At 60.6% G+C, this 19152-nt stretch overlaps 1 protein-coding gene across 3 annotated transcripts in view; it reads right to left on the bottom strand.

The window, feature by feature from the left end:
- Positions 1-18489, bottom strand: part of PHF21B (PHD finger protein 21B) — a 58015-nt gene extending 39526 nt beyond the window's left edge. For 2 of the 3 annotated variants that reach the window (XM_037160109.2, XM_053662163.1), the window contains exons 1-2: positions 18084-18489; positions 17145-17207 (exon numbers count right to left, since the gene is read on the bottom strand). In XM_037160109.2, the coding sequence (XP_037016004.1) occupies positions 17145-17207; positions 18084-18137 (117 nt within the window). In that variant the 5' untranslated portion in view covers positions 18138-18489. Of the gene's footprint in view, positions 1-17144; positions 17208-17395; positions 17446-18083 lie in introns of those variants that run through there. The other variant, XM_037160110.2, reaches the window with a different exon arrangement.
- Between the last annotated feature and the right edge of the window lie 663 nt (positions 18490-19152).

Genomic DNA, 19152 nt, shown 5'->3' with positions numbered 1-19152 from the left:
GCAACATATATGCTATGTATGAGGGGGGACCCCAAAAATCCTAATTACCTTCAGGAGGGCGGGCCCCTTATAGTAGAGGCTCCTCCTGCTGGTGATTGTTCTAGGAACACACCTGGACCAATGCACCAGCTGGTGTTGTGGTAAGAGGAGGTGTTCGACTTCAGTGAAATTTTTTTCTAGACTTTTTCAACACAACTGCCCATTTCATGGCGGCTGATTTACGAGTGCACCTCCCCACACCACGCTGAGGGTTCAGCAGTTTTTGACCAAAAACAGCATGAGCTCTGCGCAACGTTTTGTTTGTTTCCCCAGATGAAAAAAGTTTTCAGAGGGAAACATTTTGTGGGTGTGGAAGAGGTGAAACAAAAAACAGCAGAAGCACTAAAAGGCATCCGGAGCCACAGGCTCAAAACCCGTTTGGAGCCGAGGGAAGAACGTCTCGACGGGTGGGCTGCATCCAACGGAGGTGACTGAAGGTCACTGAAGGTGACTGAAGGTGACTGAAGTCTGAACATCTAAGAATAAACACACAATTTTTATAAATAATTTCTGGGTTTTTGGGGGGACCCCCTCCACATAGAAATCTTGCTCCATCATTCATCAATTAAAATGTGTCGGTGGTAGGATTGTTTATCTTGTTGGTTTTTTTCACTTAAAGTTTTGATTTTCAAGAAAAATCATGTGCTCCCTGGCTGGGTAGCTCAACTGGTTGGAGCGTCGCCCCCTACACCGGAAGGTCGTGGGTTTGATTCCTGGTCAGGGCACAGACCTAGGCTGTGGCGCGGTCCCAGTCGGGGTGAGGACGGGAAGCAACCGACTGATGTTTCTCTCTCGTTCGCTCTCCCCGACCACCCTTCCTCTCTCCAAAATCAATAAACGTGTCCTCGCGTGAGGATGAAAAGGAAGAGGAGAGAAACCGCACACTGTCTTCTCTCCCTGTGACTCCCTTCCAGATCCTCGGCGTTGCCACTGGCAGCCATCAAGGCCGAGGCTCAGACAGAACCGGGACAGACCGCGTCCCAGGGGTGGACATGGGACACTCGAAACCTGCTAAGTGACAGACAGCAGATGTCATGAAAATAACTGCCAAACGAGCCCCATACACCCAGGAAGGGCCCCAGGCTTCCAGGCTCCTTTTGTGCTTCATGTCACCTTGCAGAGCGCCGGGGGGCGTCCCAGGAGGGCATCCCGGGTGCCCAAGGACGTGGTGGCCCACGGGCAGTTGGCACGTCTGGGAAACAGTCAGCAGTTCCGGGTCGGCGGCCGAGGCAGAGGCCAGAGGACGACAGGCCTGTCAGGCACCTGTGGAGAATTCCTGAGTCCTCCTCCTCTAGTCAGGGGCTTCCAGACTGGCTCCCTGGAGCCCCAGTGCCTCCCACTGGCCAGTGGCCCTGCGGAGAGGGCCAGCCCCACCCCACCTCCAGCACAGCAGCGCCTGTGTGGCCGGGCCCAGGTGAGAGGCCAGGAGACCCCTGCAGCCAGCGCTGTGGGCACTGGGGCGTGGGAGGCTGTCCTCACGACAGAGAGGTGACCCGAGGGTGACACTGCAGAAGAGCCACCGTGGTCACAGTGTGGCGGGCAGACGCGGAGGTAATGAGAGCAGTTGGGCAGCTGAGAGGGGGCCTGGAGCCCCAGAGGCGGGAACAGGTGAGAAACATCCAGGAGGTGCACCTGGCAAGAGGAAGGTGGCCCGCTGGGTGAGGGAGAGACCAGAGCGGGGACCAGGAGACGAGGGAGGTGGAGGTTTCGGAGGCTCAGCATCGGAAGTCAGTGGCCTGGTGGGGACCGCAGGGCAGGGACGCACCTTTCCAGAGCCCCCGCAGTCCGCTGGGCGCCGAGCGGAGCTGACCCCTTCCTTTGTCCCTCAGGCCCCCAGGCTACGAGTCACGTGCTCACACTGTCTCCCCCTCATGTGTGAGTCCAGGCAGGCAGGAGGGTGGCCAATAACTCCTTCAGTGTCACAACAGCAACCGGGTAACAGGTGCGAGCTGGGAGCTGAGAGCCTCAGTTGTTCAGGGTCCGGGTTTGGGGACGAGCTCTCCTCACTCTCCGGCCACCACGCCCATCCCCAGGTGGCTACATAACTGCTCCCCACAGTGACGGAGGCCCTCGAGGACAGACACCGGGGCTCACGGGTCTTCATTCCGTGGAGCACCCCACATCTGACTCACACACACACACACACACACACACACTCCATGGACTGTGACGGTCCCCCCCACTGCAGGTGGGGATGAAAGGATGGGAAGTAACGGCCCTCTGAAGTTCAGCTGACCAGACCTGGGATGAATCTGCTTTGGAGGTAGTGAGCTCCCTGTCAGGAAAAGACCTCCACTGGGAAGGAGAGTGGAGAGGGACTCCCCGGAGGATCTGCTCCGCGTCTGTGAAACCTGCTTGGGAGGCAGGACCTACAGGTAACGTCTTTCCAGAACACCAATGAACTACTGACATGTTTCACCCCACCAAGGAAAAACTCCGCCGGTACCCTGGCTGGTGTAGCTCAGTGGATTGAGCGTGGGCCTGCGAACCAGAGAATCGCGGTTCGATTCCCAGTCAGGGCACAAGCCTGGGTTGCAGGCCAGTTCCCAGCAGGGGACCCACAAGAGGCAACCATACACTGGTATTTCTCTCCCTCTCTCCAACCCTTCCCTTCTAAAGATAAATAAATAAAATCTTAAAAAAAAAAACTGCGCTGGAGAAAAGCCAACTGTGTTTATCTACGTGCAGAAGCGCCCCCACCAGACGGGGGCACCAGCATAAGTCCTCCCAAGTCCAGAGAAACTGCCACGAACTCTATGGTTCTGTCTGCATCTTATGCCATTTTATCATCTGCTAGAGTCCAACACAAGAAGGTGAAGAAATTTAATGCCAGAAAAAGTTTAGGCGAGAAAGGTCTACACTTTGCCGCACGTGGCAGGTTTCTCATGCTGGGGAAAGACCTCGCCCAGGCCGGTGCGGCTCAGAGGCCCCGCCCGAAGATCCACAGCAGAAGAGCCAGGTCCATGGTGGACGCTGGGGGGGCCTCTCAACATGTCACTCCTGAACCCCGGACTCCAGGTGTGGGTGACAAGTGGCCATGGCACGGGAGCGGGAATCAGGTTCTGGGAAGGTGCGGCCCAGCCCCACCTGGCCACATCGCTCTGATCTTCACCCTCGGGTGCCTGGGACCAGACCCGCCCGCCCTCAGGCCTCGGCTCTTGCACCCACGAGACGCTGGGATGCGTCCATGTGCGTGCCGGTGCCGGAGACACCAAACGCTGTGGTGTGCACGTGTGCTGCCCCTGGAAACACTCTGGGGACCCAGCTCCCCCGGCCCTGACTCACTGTCAGGAGAGGGAAAAGGAGAGAAATCACTCACTATAAAGCAGGGGTGTCCAACCCGCGGCCCGAGCACAGCCCAGGGTGGCTGTGAATACGGCCGACGCAAAACTGTAAATTCACTTAAAACTTTACGAGATTTTGTGTGTGTATGATTCCCTGTCACAGTGTATTTAATGTGAGGCCCAAGACAACTCTCCCTCCTCCAGTGTGGCCCAGAGATGCACTGGGTCTGGCCACCCCTGCGTAAAGCCTGGACAAGCCACCACGACGAGGCTGCATTTTTAACAGCTGCAAGCTCAGCATCAGTGCAGACCTCTGGAGGGAGAGGTGTCGGTGGTGCACACCCTACTGAAAGCCACACCAAAGTGGCCCACAGGCACCCTGGGTGCACTCGGGTCCACCCACGCCCAGGGCCCCAGGGTGCAGATCTGCCAGGGGCCTGGAGCCGATGGGAGACACCCCGAGCTCCCTGGAAGATCGGGGTGTCGATCGGGGTGAGGTTGAACCAAGGCCCCCCAGGGTCTCCTGGGGGTGCCTTCCTGGATGTGCTCTCCCATGGACTGCCCCGGCAACCACGCAGGCTTCTTTCCACCACGGGCCTGACTAGGAGGGAAAGCCAAGTCCAACCCAGCAGCAGGGCGCAGACCCCAGCGGCTGAAAGCAGCAGCTCTGACGGATCCACGCCCCGGACACCGGGTTCACACCCGGCTCACTCCCGAGAGCCAGGAGGAGGAAAAACTCGAATGTCCCTGAGAGACAATGGGTCGACACCATGTGCTCCGTCCCCATGGCAGGTGGGATTCAGCCCAACAAAGGGTGGGCGGACCCTCCTCATGAGCCTGTCTCGGCCTGCAAGTTGGGGGTCAAAGCCCCACTTGCCCACCTGCCCAGGCTGTCACCAGGGTCCCATCGATGCTGGGCGGGGACAGGCTCAGTCACCCGTCCAGAGCACTGCAGCCAGGTTTCAGTCCAGGCTCGGGCAGGACTCAGTCACTAGCAGTTCAGTGAGAGTCAGGCACCCCACAGGCCGGGTCCCCGGCTTTGTCATCCGGCCCGAGGTCACCACACACAACGCAGACACTGCAGGCTCACCCCCAGCGTACAGACGCCCAAACTGACCCAGGGGTCCAAGCCTCGCCCCACAGGGCCTTGGGGGTGCAGCGGGGATCCTACTTCCTCACGCTCAGGCCAATGAGGACACATCCCCACCCCACCCACCAGCCCCTGAGACATGGGGGACCATGTGGCATGAGACACAAGGGACCATGTGGCATGTGTGTGCTGCCTCCGGGCCGGAACAGGCAGCATGCCGCGGGTCCGCCTCGGCCAACAGCACCAGGGCTTGGGACAGACTAATCCAGGTCACCTTTCAGTCCTTGAATGAGGACTGTACCCCTCTGAGCCTCAGCTTCTCATCCTGTAAGTAAGGAGGGGAGCAGAGGGCGGAGTTGTGGGAAAGTGGAGGGGGGCACGCCATCACCTGTCACAGGTGAGTGGCACCTCCACCCTGCCACCCATGAGGGTCAACAGCAGTCCAGAGAGGATGTGGCTCCCGAGACTTAAACATGGACCCCAGCCCTCTGTTAGGCCAGGGGGACAGACCACAACCAGCGGACAGTGACTCCAAAACCACACACACACGTCCTTCAGTGCAGCCACTTCACAGGTGGGAAAACTGAGGCCTGTGAGGATAAGCAATGTATGCCAAGTGGAGCAGCTCCTGGGAGGTGAGGGCGGGGAGAGTGCCCAGGGGCTCTCCCCTGTCCCGCAGGGTGAAGGGGCAGCAGGCGTGCACTCCTGCTGACCGCCCCCTGGGCTCTAAAGTGTCCTGTCCTCTCGCTGGAAGGAGAACCAGTCCGGGTGAGACCATGAGCCAGCTGGTTTTCAAAATCACACTTGTAGTTCATGCCGGACCCCCCACCCGCAGTGAGCCACACGTGGTGACGAGGGAGGCCCTGGTTTCCAGCCTTCACACCGGACAAGACAGCCGTCTCACGGCCGGAGGGAGCCCGAGGTCCGAGGGTCCTCCGTCTCAGCTCCTGGCTGCAAGGAGGGGCAGGACGGCCGCTGCCCGCAGAGCCCGCCTCGCCTGGCGCTGAGGCAGCATCGAGCGCCGGTCTCATGTCTGATCCCCGGCTGCTGTGTGAAGCAGGTGGGACTGGCCTCAGCTGTCAGGTGTAGTGGACTGGGTCGTGTCCCCCCATATTCACATCCCCCCAAAACCTCAGACGGCGACCTTATTTGGAAACTGGGTCTTTGCCGATATAATTAAATCGCAGTCACACTGCATTAGGGTGGACCCTTCGTCCAGTGACTGGGGACCCAATAAGAGAGTTGCAGATGCAGAGGAGAGGCCTCATGACGACAGAGACAGACTCTGTAATGCAGCCACGAGCCATGAGCCCCGGAGCCCCAGGGGCCGGCAGAGGCAGGGAGGACCGCCCTCGGAGCCTCTGCAGGGAGCTCAGCTCTGCTGGTGCCTCGATTCTGGGCTTCTGGCCTCCAAAAGCGCGAGAGAATCCATTTCTGTAGTTCAAAGCCGCCTGGTCTGCGGTGAGCTGTTACGGCAGGCACGGGAAACTCGCAAAGCGGAGGAGGAAGTTGCGGCTCAGAGCAGGGTGCAGCTGGCAAGGCCCCTGCCTTCCCCATGAGCAGGGGCTGGGCCTGGCGCCCCCTCCCTCTTCCCCTCGGTGCAGGCCCCTGCCTTCGTCTAGAACACTCTCCCCCACCCCACTTCCAGGCTGCTGACTACGAGGAAAGATTTGCAAACGTCCCCACTTCCGCTGTATCCAAATAAGTGTCATTGCAAGAAAGGAGTCCAGATAAAAATACCCCAACCCAGGGAGTGCTGGGGACAGAATCAGCACAGGGACGGGTGGCCTGCGGTGCCAGCGTCGAAACTGCAGGACGGCCACTCACCCTTGGCCGGGGCCATGGTCCCCTCCGTGCCAGCACCAGCCGGCCAGCAAGGTCCCTGCTCCCAGCCCGTGTTTATCTTTTTCATCAACTAAACAAAGCAGAAGAGACCCAAACACAGCCTTGGGAAAGCGGCCCTGCACCCCTCCCTCCAGGCAGAGCGGGGGGTGGGGGATAAATTACTGTGCGTGAGTCCAGCTGCACCAGGATGTAATAAAATGTGTTGCTAAGATACAAGTGCCAAAGAAGTTCATTAAAGGACACTTTAAACCGAGCCGCCAGACTCTTCTCCCTTTAAAGGCTGCTTATTTGGTACCGTCCCTCGTGTCTATAATTAGATCGGCGATATGAAAGCGTGGCCCCCATTCAAGCCCACTCAGCAGAACTCGTTAATAACGTAACTTCAACGAGGCCTAGACTCCGGGTGGGCATGGGGGGGGGGCGCTGTTTTACTTACAGAAATAGATTTGAGTCCCACTTACTTATCTAAACAAGAGCCGAGCACTCTTGAGGAACCGCGGTGGCCCTCCAGCCACCGAGCACCTGCTTCCCCGTGGGGTCAGGGTCCCCAAGTGTGCCACCATGACTCCCCAGCTCGCTGCCAGACCCCCTCGTCACTGGAGAGTCTGGAGGTGCAGAACCGGCGCCCCGGGCTCTGCCTCACTCCAAGCGCGTGTCCAGCGCTCTGCCTGTGTGCACACAGCAGGTGAGCCACGAAGGAGTCGGGGGCGTGGAAGGGGAGGCAACAGGAAACTACTCAAGTGCAGCCCAGTAGCCTGAGTGGGGAGGAGGGACCGCCACCCGGTCCAGAAGCAGGAGGAGCCAGGTGACAGGTGATGGGGAGGGCTACCGGTCGTGGGCACTGGAGCAGACCCAGCGGCCGGCGATTTCTAGAAGAGGCATCTGCGCATCGCCCATGTGGAAGCCACCAGAGCTGCCACCACACGTGGCTTCTGGCCTCTCCTGGAAACTCCAAGGAGCAGGGGCTGCGTGGGGCCTGCAGTCGTGGAGTCTGCGTTTCTGCATCCGGCGAGGCCAGAGTCCCCGGGGACGGCAGTGTTTCTGAACCACAGAATCTCAGCCGGGGAGATCCAGCTGGTCATTCGTCCACCCGACAGCACTGGTGCTACCTCGAGGCCGGCAGGATGGGCACATGTCTCAGAACGGTCACCTCCACCCCTGGACAGCTCTCGCGCCCCAGGAACCCCTCCAGACTCAGGGCTGAAGTCAGCTTTCCGGCGACTTCCGGCTTCGAGTCACAATTCTGCCCCCTCCAACGTCCCGGCAGGTGGGTTGCGCTGGAGTGGGAAGCCCCCTGCCCCGTCCCCACTCTCGGACGGCCGTCCTCCCACTCCCCGCTCACTCGCTCTCTCCTGGCCACACCGGGAACACCAGGTCCCACCTCAGGGCTTTGGCACAGGCTGTCCCCTCCGCCTATGCCACCCTTCCTACAGGGACCACAAGGCTCAGCCCTCCATGCCCCTGCAGCCTCGTCAGAGACGCCCCCTCGATCACCCTGTTTAGAATGGCCACCTGCCCTCCACACACACGCACCTGCCTTACTTTTCACTGGGGCACTCATCACACTCTGACCCACTCTGCCAATCATTTCTCCTGTCTCTTGTCTATCATATGTCTCCCCCTCCCTGAGACTGTGAGCATGTCTCACTGGCCCCCTCTGGCCACTGCTGTGGCCCCTGCACCCAGCCCCATCCTGGCCCAGAGCAGGCACAGAGGCAACTGCCGGTGCCCCGGCCATCTGAGCGCCCTCTTCTGTAGGCACAGGTGGGACATATGCTCGAGGGCCTGAGACACAGGGGCCTCTGCCACTGTCCCCTTCCAGTCCCCGGCGCTGAGTGTGCTGGGCGCCCCACATCCCAGCCCCCGGCAGCCTCCACGGCACGCCCTTCTCTAGTGGGGATGGCGTCCAGGGCCCTTTGCGCTCTGTCCACGCTGACACGCTGACTGTATTGCCATCTCTCTTGTGGAACCAGGACAAGCCCTGGGAGGGGCCTCCTTGAGCAGGGGCCCTTGGCAGCGGCAGCTGGGAGGTGGGAGCTACAGGCGGGCAGACAGAGCCCCGCCCCACACGCAGCGGACTGCGAAAGCACAGTCTGAGAAGCGACCCAGGCGCTTATCTGCCGGGCGCCTATCACCGCCGAGACGTGGGGAAGAGGCGGCACCGCTGACGGTAGGGAACGCTGCCTGTCACCCTGTAACCTGCACCTCACATTAAACTCTGGATCACAGTCTCGAATATGTATATATTTTTAATTGCATCTGGAAGCTCATTTGCATGTGCAGATTGGCTTTCCGCCCGAGTGGCACCGAAGAGGCTCACGGCTCCTTTTCTGCCTTGCCCCCCCCCCCCCCACCCCCTGCCCCATCCCTGCCCTCTCCTCTTTGCTGGAGCACGGAGCCTCCCCCCAGACTGACGATCAGCACCACTGACGGACAGCCTGCTGGCGGCCCCCGGCCCCCTGCCCCATTCCGATGGTGCACAGGCAGTCCATTCTCCCCGCACTGACCCATGTGGCCATCTCTCAGCACCTTTTCGGTTTGGGAGGCCCCCCGCCTTGACTCTGAGGGCAGAGCCTTGTGCGGGGCAGGGGCCAGGGCCGAGCAGCCCTGCTCTCCCTGAGCCATCTCCGTGTCTGTCTGACGCAAGGAGTCTCGCGGGGTGGACAGCCCTGGCCTGAGCCCCCGCAGTCGCCTGTCCCCTCCTGTGCACAGCGGACACCAGCTGCCCCCAAGCTCGCCCGGCTGCTCTGCAGCACTAGGTGCCGCTCCAGGGCCCTTTCTAAAGAATTCTCACCCAAGGACATTTTTTCACTGCTTTTAGAGAGAGAAGAAGAGAAAGGAGGAGAGACATGGACCGGTTGCCTCCTGTACACATCCGAACTGGAGATCAGGGATCGAGCTGTAACCCAGACATGTGCTGACTGGAAATGGAACTCACAAACTTTGGGTCACAGGCTGAAGCTCCAATCCACCGCGCCACCCAGCCAGGGTCGGTCCCCGGGTCCTTTCTTGGTGTTCCCGTCGTCACGCGAGAACAGCTTCCACAAGACCTCAACACGTCCCATGCCGGGGACACCCTCCTGGGCAAACGACTTCTGAGAGAAGGCCCCAGTGGAGACACAGAATTCAACTGCTTAAACAGACATGACCGGCTTCTTGAGTGGCTGCGACGTGTGGCCAGAAGACCAGAGTCTCCAGGGGTCCTGGGTCTCCTGGGCCACCCCGTCCCCATTCAGGGACCCGATCTACCACCTGTACGAAGGGGGCCCGGTGGCCATGCCCTGCAAAGACCTCTGCCTTTCACATCCCGCGCTTGAAGTGGTCGGGGCCAGTCGGGGGACGTGCGCCCTCGTGCCCACCGAATCCCCAGTTCAGGACCCCGTCCTGGCTGTGGACTCACTGGTGCACAGAGGCGAGAAGCCACCCAGAGGTTCCGTCCCGACAAAAAGCCGCAGGTGCCTGCCTGCTTCTCTGGGTCCACCGGCGCACTACCCCTTGGGTTACTGTAAGCAGGGTAACACTGACGAAGCTCCCCCCAACCTGGCTCTGCTGCCCCGCGTCCTTGGGACTCTGCCGGGCAACGAGGCCTGGGAAACAGCATTCTCCCGCTATGAGATGGGGACCTGGCCACCTGCCCTCCTGCCACACTTGGGGGCTGAGGGTTCAAGTCGAACCTGGACGAAAATTAACCTCTCCATGAATATACTACTTTCTGCTGTGTTTTAAGCAGACCAACCCAGGTGCCAAGCAGGAAACACAGTGTGGTCCATCTGGGGCCAGACGGCCTCCCCCTCCGAGAGCCCACAGGATGCCACCGGCAGCAGAGGCTGTAACCGGATCAAAGCCGCCTCAGCAACTTCTCCCGCGACCTGGAAACCACTACAACCGAACAGCAAGTAACTGCCAGTAAAAAACACCTTAATGAAGCATGATGGTTTCTCCAGAGAAGAGTGACCATTTCGAAACCAGAAGATGCCTCCACCATGAAGTTTAAAACAACAACAGTAATAACAACAGAAGCGGCAGCCCTGCCAGAGGGGCCTCAGGCGGAGGTGGGCAGACTGGCGCAGGTGAATTTGCTTGGGGTCCCTCCGAGCCTCCCCGCGGCTGGTTCCGCCCCTCCACTGCAGGGGCCCTCCCTGCACCCAGCCAGTGGGCTATGGCGCCACGGTCCATGAGAAAGCACGGCAGCAAGCCCATGACTGGGCTCCAGGGCAGACACAGGTGTTGGAGGAGACGCTGGTGGAGACTCAGGGTAACCACCAAAGCCAGCAGCTCCGACGAGGTTCCCGGGATTACCGAATTATGACCAAATTCCTCTGGAGGAAAGAGCCCAAGGGAACTGGGACCATCGCACCGCTCCAGCAGGGGGTGTCTTAAGAGGCTAAAATACCGAAGCGAACTTCTTGGACCGAGGGGAGAAAGACAGCACAGTCACCGTGCAGGCACCTCCGCCAGGACCGAGGCGCAACAGAAGGGACCAGCCACTGTGCAAAGGCTCGGGCGGCCCCCAGCGCGGGGTCGGCCTCCTCGGAGCTTCCTGCGGCCCCAGACGCGGCCGCAGCAGCTCTCCCCAAAACCACACGCTTCGCACGAGCAGCCGCCTCACCTGAGCAGCGCGGGGAGATAGGTCTCAGCAGCACGCCTGCTTTCCAGATGGAAACCAGAGCTGCCGTGCCGGGCTCCTCGGTCAAGTGCAGGGAGCTGGGGCCACAACCCCGGGGTAGTGGCGTTAGGGCGCCATCACGTTACACTCCACAGAAGCGGAGGGCGCTGGACAGGACGAGGCAAGGGCTGTGACCGTAGCACCCTCCCGGCGTCCCTAACTGTCTGACCTTGGGAAGTCCCCTCCTCTGGCCTGACCAAGCCGCCGCGCTGTCCTGACAACTAAACAAGACTTATGCCACGGAGGGAATGGGACAGACCCGTTGAACCATGTGGGGGACGCAGGGAGCCGACACACTGCGTGGGTGACCAGTCTCCACAGGGGGGGTGCCACCTCCTTGGGGACAGCCCACGCACCCGGTCACAGACCAGTCTCACGGCCACCAGCTGAGCCACACATTGTAGCACGCAGGCCCCTCAGCTCTGCGGGACAACACCGGCAGGCAGAGCCCACGTGAGGCACTGGGGGCAACCGCAAAGCCTCCTCTGGAGAGAGGCCACTGCCACAGCCACTACCCCGCACGCCACCCCAACACGCCCGTCCCCTCCACGTCCCCAGGGCCCGGCGGGAGCTTGTTAACAGTTTGTGGGATTAACCGCAGTCGCACCCAGGAGATGTCCTCCATCCACCACCGGGAGCTCAGGGGGCAAAGCAGGTTTAGGAGCCGCATGCTCCGCGTGCCCACCCGGAACCCTCGATGGTGTGGGAGGGGTTTGTGTGCAGACGAGCCGGTGGGCGTGGCTCGAACCCACGGGGCCCCGCCCCCACGCTCGGGAAGGGGCGGGGCAGAGAGGGGCTGCTCACGCTTTTTGACTTTCAAGTCTGTGCCGGGAGTCCTTTCCCCCATAAGCATGTTTTTTTTTTTTTTTTTCCCAGTAAAAACTTCCTTTACGGTAGATTTCCTCTTTATCTCCCACACATTACAGAAATGACAGCAAAGACACCGCTCGCTGCCTTCCTCCGTACGATTTCAGTTCAGCAGAGACCGATAATGATTTTTACTACTCACTTTAGTAACACCACCCTGGACAAATTATCATTAAGTAGATGTATATACCATAGACTTCAGATGCATTACGTTTACTGGTATGTATCAGCATATTTATTATGTACTTTACATATAGTCAAAATAAAACGAGTCAAGAAAATACAACTAATGCAAAGAGGTGTATACACACACACATACATTTCTTCCTTAAACCAGCTGAGCAGACGCCCATTGAGTCACCTCCTGGAGGCCTCTGGAAGTGCCCCCCACTAATTTCTGGGCTCTGGTGAAGGCAGGAGGGGGTCCCATGTGGTCTCCCCGCCCTCACAGCCTGTTGCGGACTGGTCACCCAGGGCCCTGCAGCTTCCCAGCCTCCACACCACTCCTGCCCGGGCCAGCGACACTCAGGCCCCGCACCCTGGCCCCCTTCGAGGCCTTCCTGCTCCGGCCCCCGCCGGCCTCCTCTCGCTCATGGTTTCACTGCAGACACTCGGCCCCGGTTTCCGAAGGCCATGTCCCCTCAGTGGGCTCGGCCACGGGCCCCGCCTGCCCACGGCCCCAGGTGTCCTGGAGGACCGCTCTCTCCACTTCTTCGGGGGAGCCCTCCTCAACCCCCGGGGCCAGGCACGGCACAGACACTCCTGCCGAGGAAGGGAGTGCGGCAGTAGCCATGGGGTTTGAAGACACTCGTCCTGGTGGAGAACTCAGCAGCAGAAGGGGCTGAAAGGTGGCCACAGGCAAGGCTCCCTCTGCTGGTGGATGGACAGACACAGGTGGTCGTCAGACAGCAGAGCCGTCTCCAGACACAGGGTGCTGACACGCTTTCTACTCGGGTGGCCCTGCAACCTCACGCTCGGTGCAGGAAGCCAGTCATGCTAAGACCACACGGCCTGCAACTCCAGTCACACGGAAGTTCAGGACAGGCCTCTCCACAGGGACAGAAAGGAAGCGAGTGGCAGTTTGGGGGTGGGGAGCGTAGGGGGCTGAGAGTCAAAGAGTTTCTTTTTGAGATGAAAATGTTCTCAAACTGGTGGTCATGATGGTTGCAAAAACCACTGAATGGTATTATTTAAAGGGCTAAATCACATGGGTGTGCTGTGTGAATTGTGCTTCCGTAAAGCTGGGCTTTCATTTTTTTCAAGCAGATATAGTGAGGGGGCTGTTGCCATCTTGCAGCTAAGAGATGGTGGTGGCAGGGGGCAGGGTGGAGAAAGGGCGGAGGGGAAGGTGCGGGCCGGGGACGCTGGCTGTGCGTAGGCAGCAGGGGGCCGAGGGCCTGCAGGTGGCAGTGGGTGGAGCCAGGCCAGGCCCTGTTCCCTCCATCGCCCAGGCTCTCCCCGCAGAGAATGGATGGAGGGGCGCTGGGAAATGGCCTCAGTGTCCTCTTCAACAGGTGACGATGCTACTTGAAGAAGAAGGTCTCGAACTCTTGGTCAGAATGATTAAAAAGAAGCCTCCTGGACAGGAGAAGACGTGGGGAGGACCCAGGGAGCAGAAGCTCCCCGTAGCGCAGGCCGGCGCACCGTCGGGGACCTCTAGGGCGGAATCTGCCCCGCGGTTTCCCTCGGTGGACATTTCCGAGGCGGAGCGCCTCCGGGGTCCAGCTCGGCTCGTGAATCACACAGAAGACATGATTCAGCGCCGGGCACATGCCACATCCATAATAGCTTTCAAGAAGACATATTTTTATTGCTGCACTTGAGGACAGCCCCTCGGAATCCAGAGCCCATCAAATCGACAGGCAGAGCAGAGCGCAAGGCCCCAAGTTCACCGCCAGGGCCTCTGCCTCTCTCTGCCACACCAGCATGGGCTCGGCTGGCGCATCAGGCTCCTGGACAGCGAAGCTGCAACGAGTTCAGGTCTGGAGACGCCCACACACGTGGGCCCCAATGTTGTGCGGAGGTCGCCAAAGAGGGAGAACCCCTTCCACACCTGTGCTGGGCCCGTTATTTACACTGTAGCGCTTGTCGCCTGTCAGCTGAGACAGAAACGTGACTGCCTCTCTGCATGTGCTGCCAATTCGAAGCGTCAAACCACTGGAGCAACTAACGGGGGCTTCGCACACCCTACCTCGCTGAAGAAGGGGGGTCCTGCCTCCACCCAAATCACAACTCGGCTGCCGGCCCAGCCACTCCCGGCAACGGGGCCTGGCCACTCTCGGCCAGGCCACAACTCAGCTTGCACCAACTCTCCACACACACGCTGCTTTTTTCTAAAGGAGAAATATGAACTCTTGTTTTCAAATCGCAGGGTTCTGTGGAAGCGGGTTCCAGCTTATGCCCCCACCCACTGGTGACGGAGGAGCATGGGGGAGTCATACTCTTTGCTTCCGATCCACAACCTCCTGCCTACTTCTAAGGGTACTTGGTAACCCTCTTTGAACACTCGTCCGTGTTTCCAGAAGTCACAGGAAAAAGCCCGATGCCAAGAGCATGAATGGGAAATTGATGCCTGCACACCAAGAGATATTACTCAGCGGCTATTGTATTTCTAACATGTGGACAATGGGGTCATCCGTTCACCTACTATCCAGTTCATCATCCACGTGCGCACTTTTAATTAAAACTTAACCTTCACCTCCTGTATTCCAAGTGGGAGTAGCACAAAAATCACATCTATCCTCGCAGGCGCAGATGGTATGAGTTTCTCCCCAATCAAATCTATAAATGAACATTCCCTTTAAATTTTTGTGGAGTTAAAAGCAAACTCTGAAATATTGGCGTTTTCCCACACTTCAGCCCCTCCCAGGCAGGTCAGGGTGACCAAGCAGAGCCAGGGTGCAGCCCAGAGTCACCTCTGAGAGGCAGGTCATTGACCTTTCCCCGGCCAAGCTGCCAATCATCGCCAAACTCTCCCAAGGAGAGACCAGTGAATGTTAAGTATACCCAACTCATCTCATAGGTCGACCTCTGCAAGGCTTCACCTCAGCTTGGGAGAGCCCAGACAGCTTTATTAGCATGCTGCACCACGGCCCGCCCTGGCCCCTCCCCTCCCTCTTTTATGAGCCCTTGTTACATAAAATGCCACAAAGGGAAAAGGAAAAACAACAAACTTACAGTTACAAACATGAGTTCGGCTGGCCAGGCCAAACCCTGGCTGCTTACCAGATGTCATTTTTAGCATTTAAAACAGAAACATTTTGAAAAGGCCAGAGAACAAAAGTTTTTGTCGATGTCTTTCTTCTTCAACACACACACACACACACACACACACACACACACACAAAGATGGAGGTACATTCGCTCACAAGCATCCTTCCCCATTCAAACTGAAAGGCAGAGAAGCCAGGCAGCTCCTTTCGGAGGGGGAGTAAGGGTAGCCTTCAAACAGGATTTTCCAATGTTTCTCTCACCCGCATCGAAATTCCAGCGTGACAGATGATAAACAGCTACTCATTTACGATCATCATAAAAATTTAAACAGCCTTGAAATAGTTGCTACAATACAGAAGAAATGACCAGACCCCAAGCTCCGTAAAGCCACTCAGAATAGTCAAACTATTGCCATGTAGAAGACACATAAGGAAACACATAAGGAGAAAGCTGCGGGATTACTGGATTTGCTCTTTCAAATCTTCTATCGCTGCGTGTAAGAGTCAACAACTTGCCGTTTCACCCAGTGAGAAAAACGGTTTAGTAACCATCGGCTATCACACTGTGCCAGATTTGGTGGTGGTTCTTTTTTTTTTTTTTAGGAAAGTATCTGATTTGATTCTACACAGTGATTAAACATCTTTGTGCTCAGCGGAGAAGGGTCTTCCAACCCCTCCCCCTCCAAAAATGGCATCAAAGCAATCAAAATGGTAATGCCGAGCCCGGGTCCCCCCCCCCCCCCGCGAACTCCCCGACTTCGCCGGGGCCGCGCACCGGGCCCCCCCTCCAGCGGGAAATGGAAGCTTCCACTCCAGGCCGGGCGCGCGCTCGGCCACGAAGGGGGCCGTGGCCCCGGCAGAAAGGGGTTAACGCCGTCGTCCCAGCCCTGCGGACCAGCCCGACGCCCACGACCAGTCACCGACCCGCGGCGGGGAACAGCCATCTTTCTTTCCGCTACGCCGGCCACCTCCTCTTCCGCACACCCCCTCCCACCACTTTTCAACTTTAAAGACTCCTAACGTGCACCGGCCTCCCGAGTTCTCTCTCGCCCTCACCGCGGCCACCCCCTCCAATCTCCTCCAGGACTCCGGACAAATTTCTCTGGGGAGGGTCATCTGATCCGGTCACTCCGGCAGGGATTGGGGGGGGCGGGGGGCGGGGGGGGGGGGCGGGCGCTGTCCAAGTTTGGTGCTGAAAGCTGCGGCCGGCAGGCATTCCAAAGGAACCGGATCGATGGCCAGGGGGCGGGGACAGTGGGGAGGGGCCCCGAGGTCCCCTTCCCCGCCAGTCTCGGAGGCCCGGGAGCGCCATTGGCTGTGCCTCTCAAAGTTCTCGAGGGCGGGAGCGCGTGTGCGGGGAGAGGAGAGCCGAGGGGGAGGGGCACGCGGGCCGGGAGAGGGGGCGGGGGCGCGCGGCCGGCAGCAGCATCTGTTCGTGGTGCTGAAACCCCGAGCGCTGAGCTCGGCGCAACTAAGTCACAATGGACAACTTTTCCTCCCCAAGGGGCCGGGAGGGGGTCGGTGGCCGTGGCCCTCACCCTGAGGAGCTTCTCCCGGATCCCAATCTACACCTGGAGCCCGCAGGCTAAAGTTGGGGCAGAACTGGGGGGTCCCGGGGGCGCGTTCCTTTTGTTCCCAGGGAGCTGGCGTCAGGTTCCAAGAATAAAAAGTGACGCTGGAGAAGTGAGGGGAGGGGGCGCCCAGGGGAACGCTTCTGTAGATGGGATTTGCAATGGAACCCAGAAATCGCTTCCGAGCAGTTTGGTGTCCGGGCCCGAATTGGTGCCCCTCCACCCCCTACCCGCACGCCAGAAAGGGCACGGGGCCGGGAGAAACGCCCACGTTCCAAAAACATGTCCACCAACTCAAAATGGACGCCGGGCTGCTGGACGCCTTTTAAGTGCCGCTTCTGTCTTCCAGCCACTGCGCTCTGCCCCCTCGGCCTCTGAGAACCCGGCTCTTTCTTTCCAGAAAACGGGGGGCGCGGGTAACTTTGAGGATGGCACAGGGACTCCCTCGGGAGTCTGAGCGTGAGCGCGGTGGCCAGCACTTTTTAGGGTGCCATCAAAGTACCCGGAGACCCCTCCTCCCAACCGGGGCGGGCGGGGTGGGGGGGTGGGCGCAGGCTCCAGCTCGCTTACTTTGTCGCTGAGCGCAGCAATCCGCGGCTGCCTCTCGTGGAGCTGCTTCTTGAGGTCGCCGTTCTGTGGAAACACGGAGGAGTGGGCTCAGGCTGGCCGCCCTGGGGGTCGGGTGCGCCCGGAGCCCCATGGACCTTAAGCCCCGCGCCCTGCGGCCCGCGGGCTGAGCCGCCCGCAAGAAGCCTCAAGTTCCCCGGTCTCGTCCCGCATGCGCGGCGACCGAGCAGCCAGGACCGTGCGGGGCCGCTTACCTGTGGCTGCCGCCTCATCGGGGCAGCTCGCGGGGCGGGGCGGGAGCCGAGGCCACCCGGAGGTGCGCCCCGAGCCGTGCAAGTTTGCAGGCCCGGGTGCGTGTGGAGTGAGTGTGAGTGTGTGCCGGGGGAGGGGGGAGGAACAAAGAGCCAAGTAAACACGGCGAGTCCGTGTGGAGCAAAGCTCATAAATATTCAAGTCGCGTCCTAATCTCCCCGACACACACTCGCGCACGCCGCAATACCGCTCGGGCTCCGGCAGCCACGCAGCCGCTCGCTGAGCCAACAATCGCCCAAACTACTTTTGCAAACTGTGCGGGGTTGTACGCGGGTGGCGGCCACAGGGGGTCGGGGCACACTCGCACCGACCCCGGGGAGGGTTCACGAAGGGTCGCCACCCGGCGCCCTCGGTCCTGCAGACCCCCACCCCTGTGTGGAGAAAGAGAAGACGCAGGGCTCCAGTCTCACGGGCCCCTGGCCTTGCCCTTGCCACACCGGGCAGGACCGCACGGGAGGCGGGTGGAGGGGAAGCCCAGCGGGGTCCTGCAGCCGCTGGCTTCCCCGCCCCGGGGGCAGGCTCCAGAGGCAGCGCCCTCCAGGCACCTCCGGTCGAGTAGACCCAGCGGCGAGGGGCTGGACGTCTGGTCCCTGCAGCCCCCAGCCCGGCCCAGGGCCCCCGGCCGCCTACCTGGTGGAGCGTGAGTTCCGCGGCCAGCGCCTCGGGCCGGCTCTGCAGCTCCATCCTGGCAACTTGGGCTGCACTTTGCGCTCACTTTGGCCCCGGCTCCGCTGAAGTTGCGCGGCTCCGCGGGCGGGGTCGGACCGGGGCTCCCAGGGGTGGGGGCACACGAGCCCCCGCCCCCACCACCGAAAGCGAGGGAGGTTCTAGCGAGGGGGAAGGCGGCCGGGCGCCGCGGCGCTGAGCCCGCGGCCACCCCAACTCCTCAGGGTGCCCCGCAAGTTGCGCCGGGTCCCCGGGCGACCGGCGCTGCCCCACGCATGGCTCCGGGGCGCCGGGAGCCCCGCGCAGCCCCGCGCCGCCCGGCGCGCGCCCGCCCCGCCGCCACCGCCGCCCGCGCGAGCCGCCCGCCGGCAGGGACTATATTTCCTCCGGCGCGCGCGCCTGGATCTCGCTGGGTCTCGGCAAAGTTGTGCCTCGGCCCGATGCTAATTCGTCAGTGCCCGGATGCAGCCGGACGGGGCGGCGGGGGGCGGGGCCGGAGCCGGCCGCCCCGCCCCGCCCGCCCGCCCGCGCGCGCCTGCGCATTGCGGCCCCGCCGCTGCCGGGCGCCCAGAGCGGAGAACAAAAGTGGTGACTGGGAAGGGCGCGAGCTCGCAGCGCCGCCCCGGGACCGCCGCGGCACGGCGCTCCGAGAGGGGCTCCGGCGCTGCCCTCCTCCCCTTGCGGACCCGGCCTGAGCTGAGGATGACGAGGCGCCCCCGGCCCCTTCCTCCAGGGAGCCCAGCCTGAAGTCCGGGTTACAGACACTGATCGGTGGGAGGAGATCGAACGTCCGTTTCTCCTACTCTGTCTCCCCTCGGGCTCTCGCCGCCCGCTCCGTCCGCTGCTCCCCCGGCGCCGGCCCGCTCCTGCCTGCGGTCCCGTTTGGGTAAATTGTGCGCACCAGCGCCGCGACGCGGAGGAGCAACTCGTCGCGTAGCTGGACTCCCCGGCCGCCCGACAGTCCCCGTGTCGTCTAAACTCTCGGCTGTTCCTCTAGTGACATTTTTTACACTCACAATTAAACTCTCAGCAG

This window comes from Artibeus jamaicensis, unplaced genomic scaffold (assembly GCF_021234435.1).
Source record: "Artibeus jamaicensis isolate MK-2021 breed Jamaican fruit bat unplaced genomic scaffold, CSHL_Jam_final contig_233, whole genome shotgun sequence".
NCBI lineage: Eukaryota > Metazoa > Chordata > Mammalia > Chiroptera > Phyllostomidae > Artibeus > Artibeus jamaicensis.
Note: the sequence above shows the minus strand (reverse complement) of the source record. Positions and strands in the feature narration are given on the sequence as shown.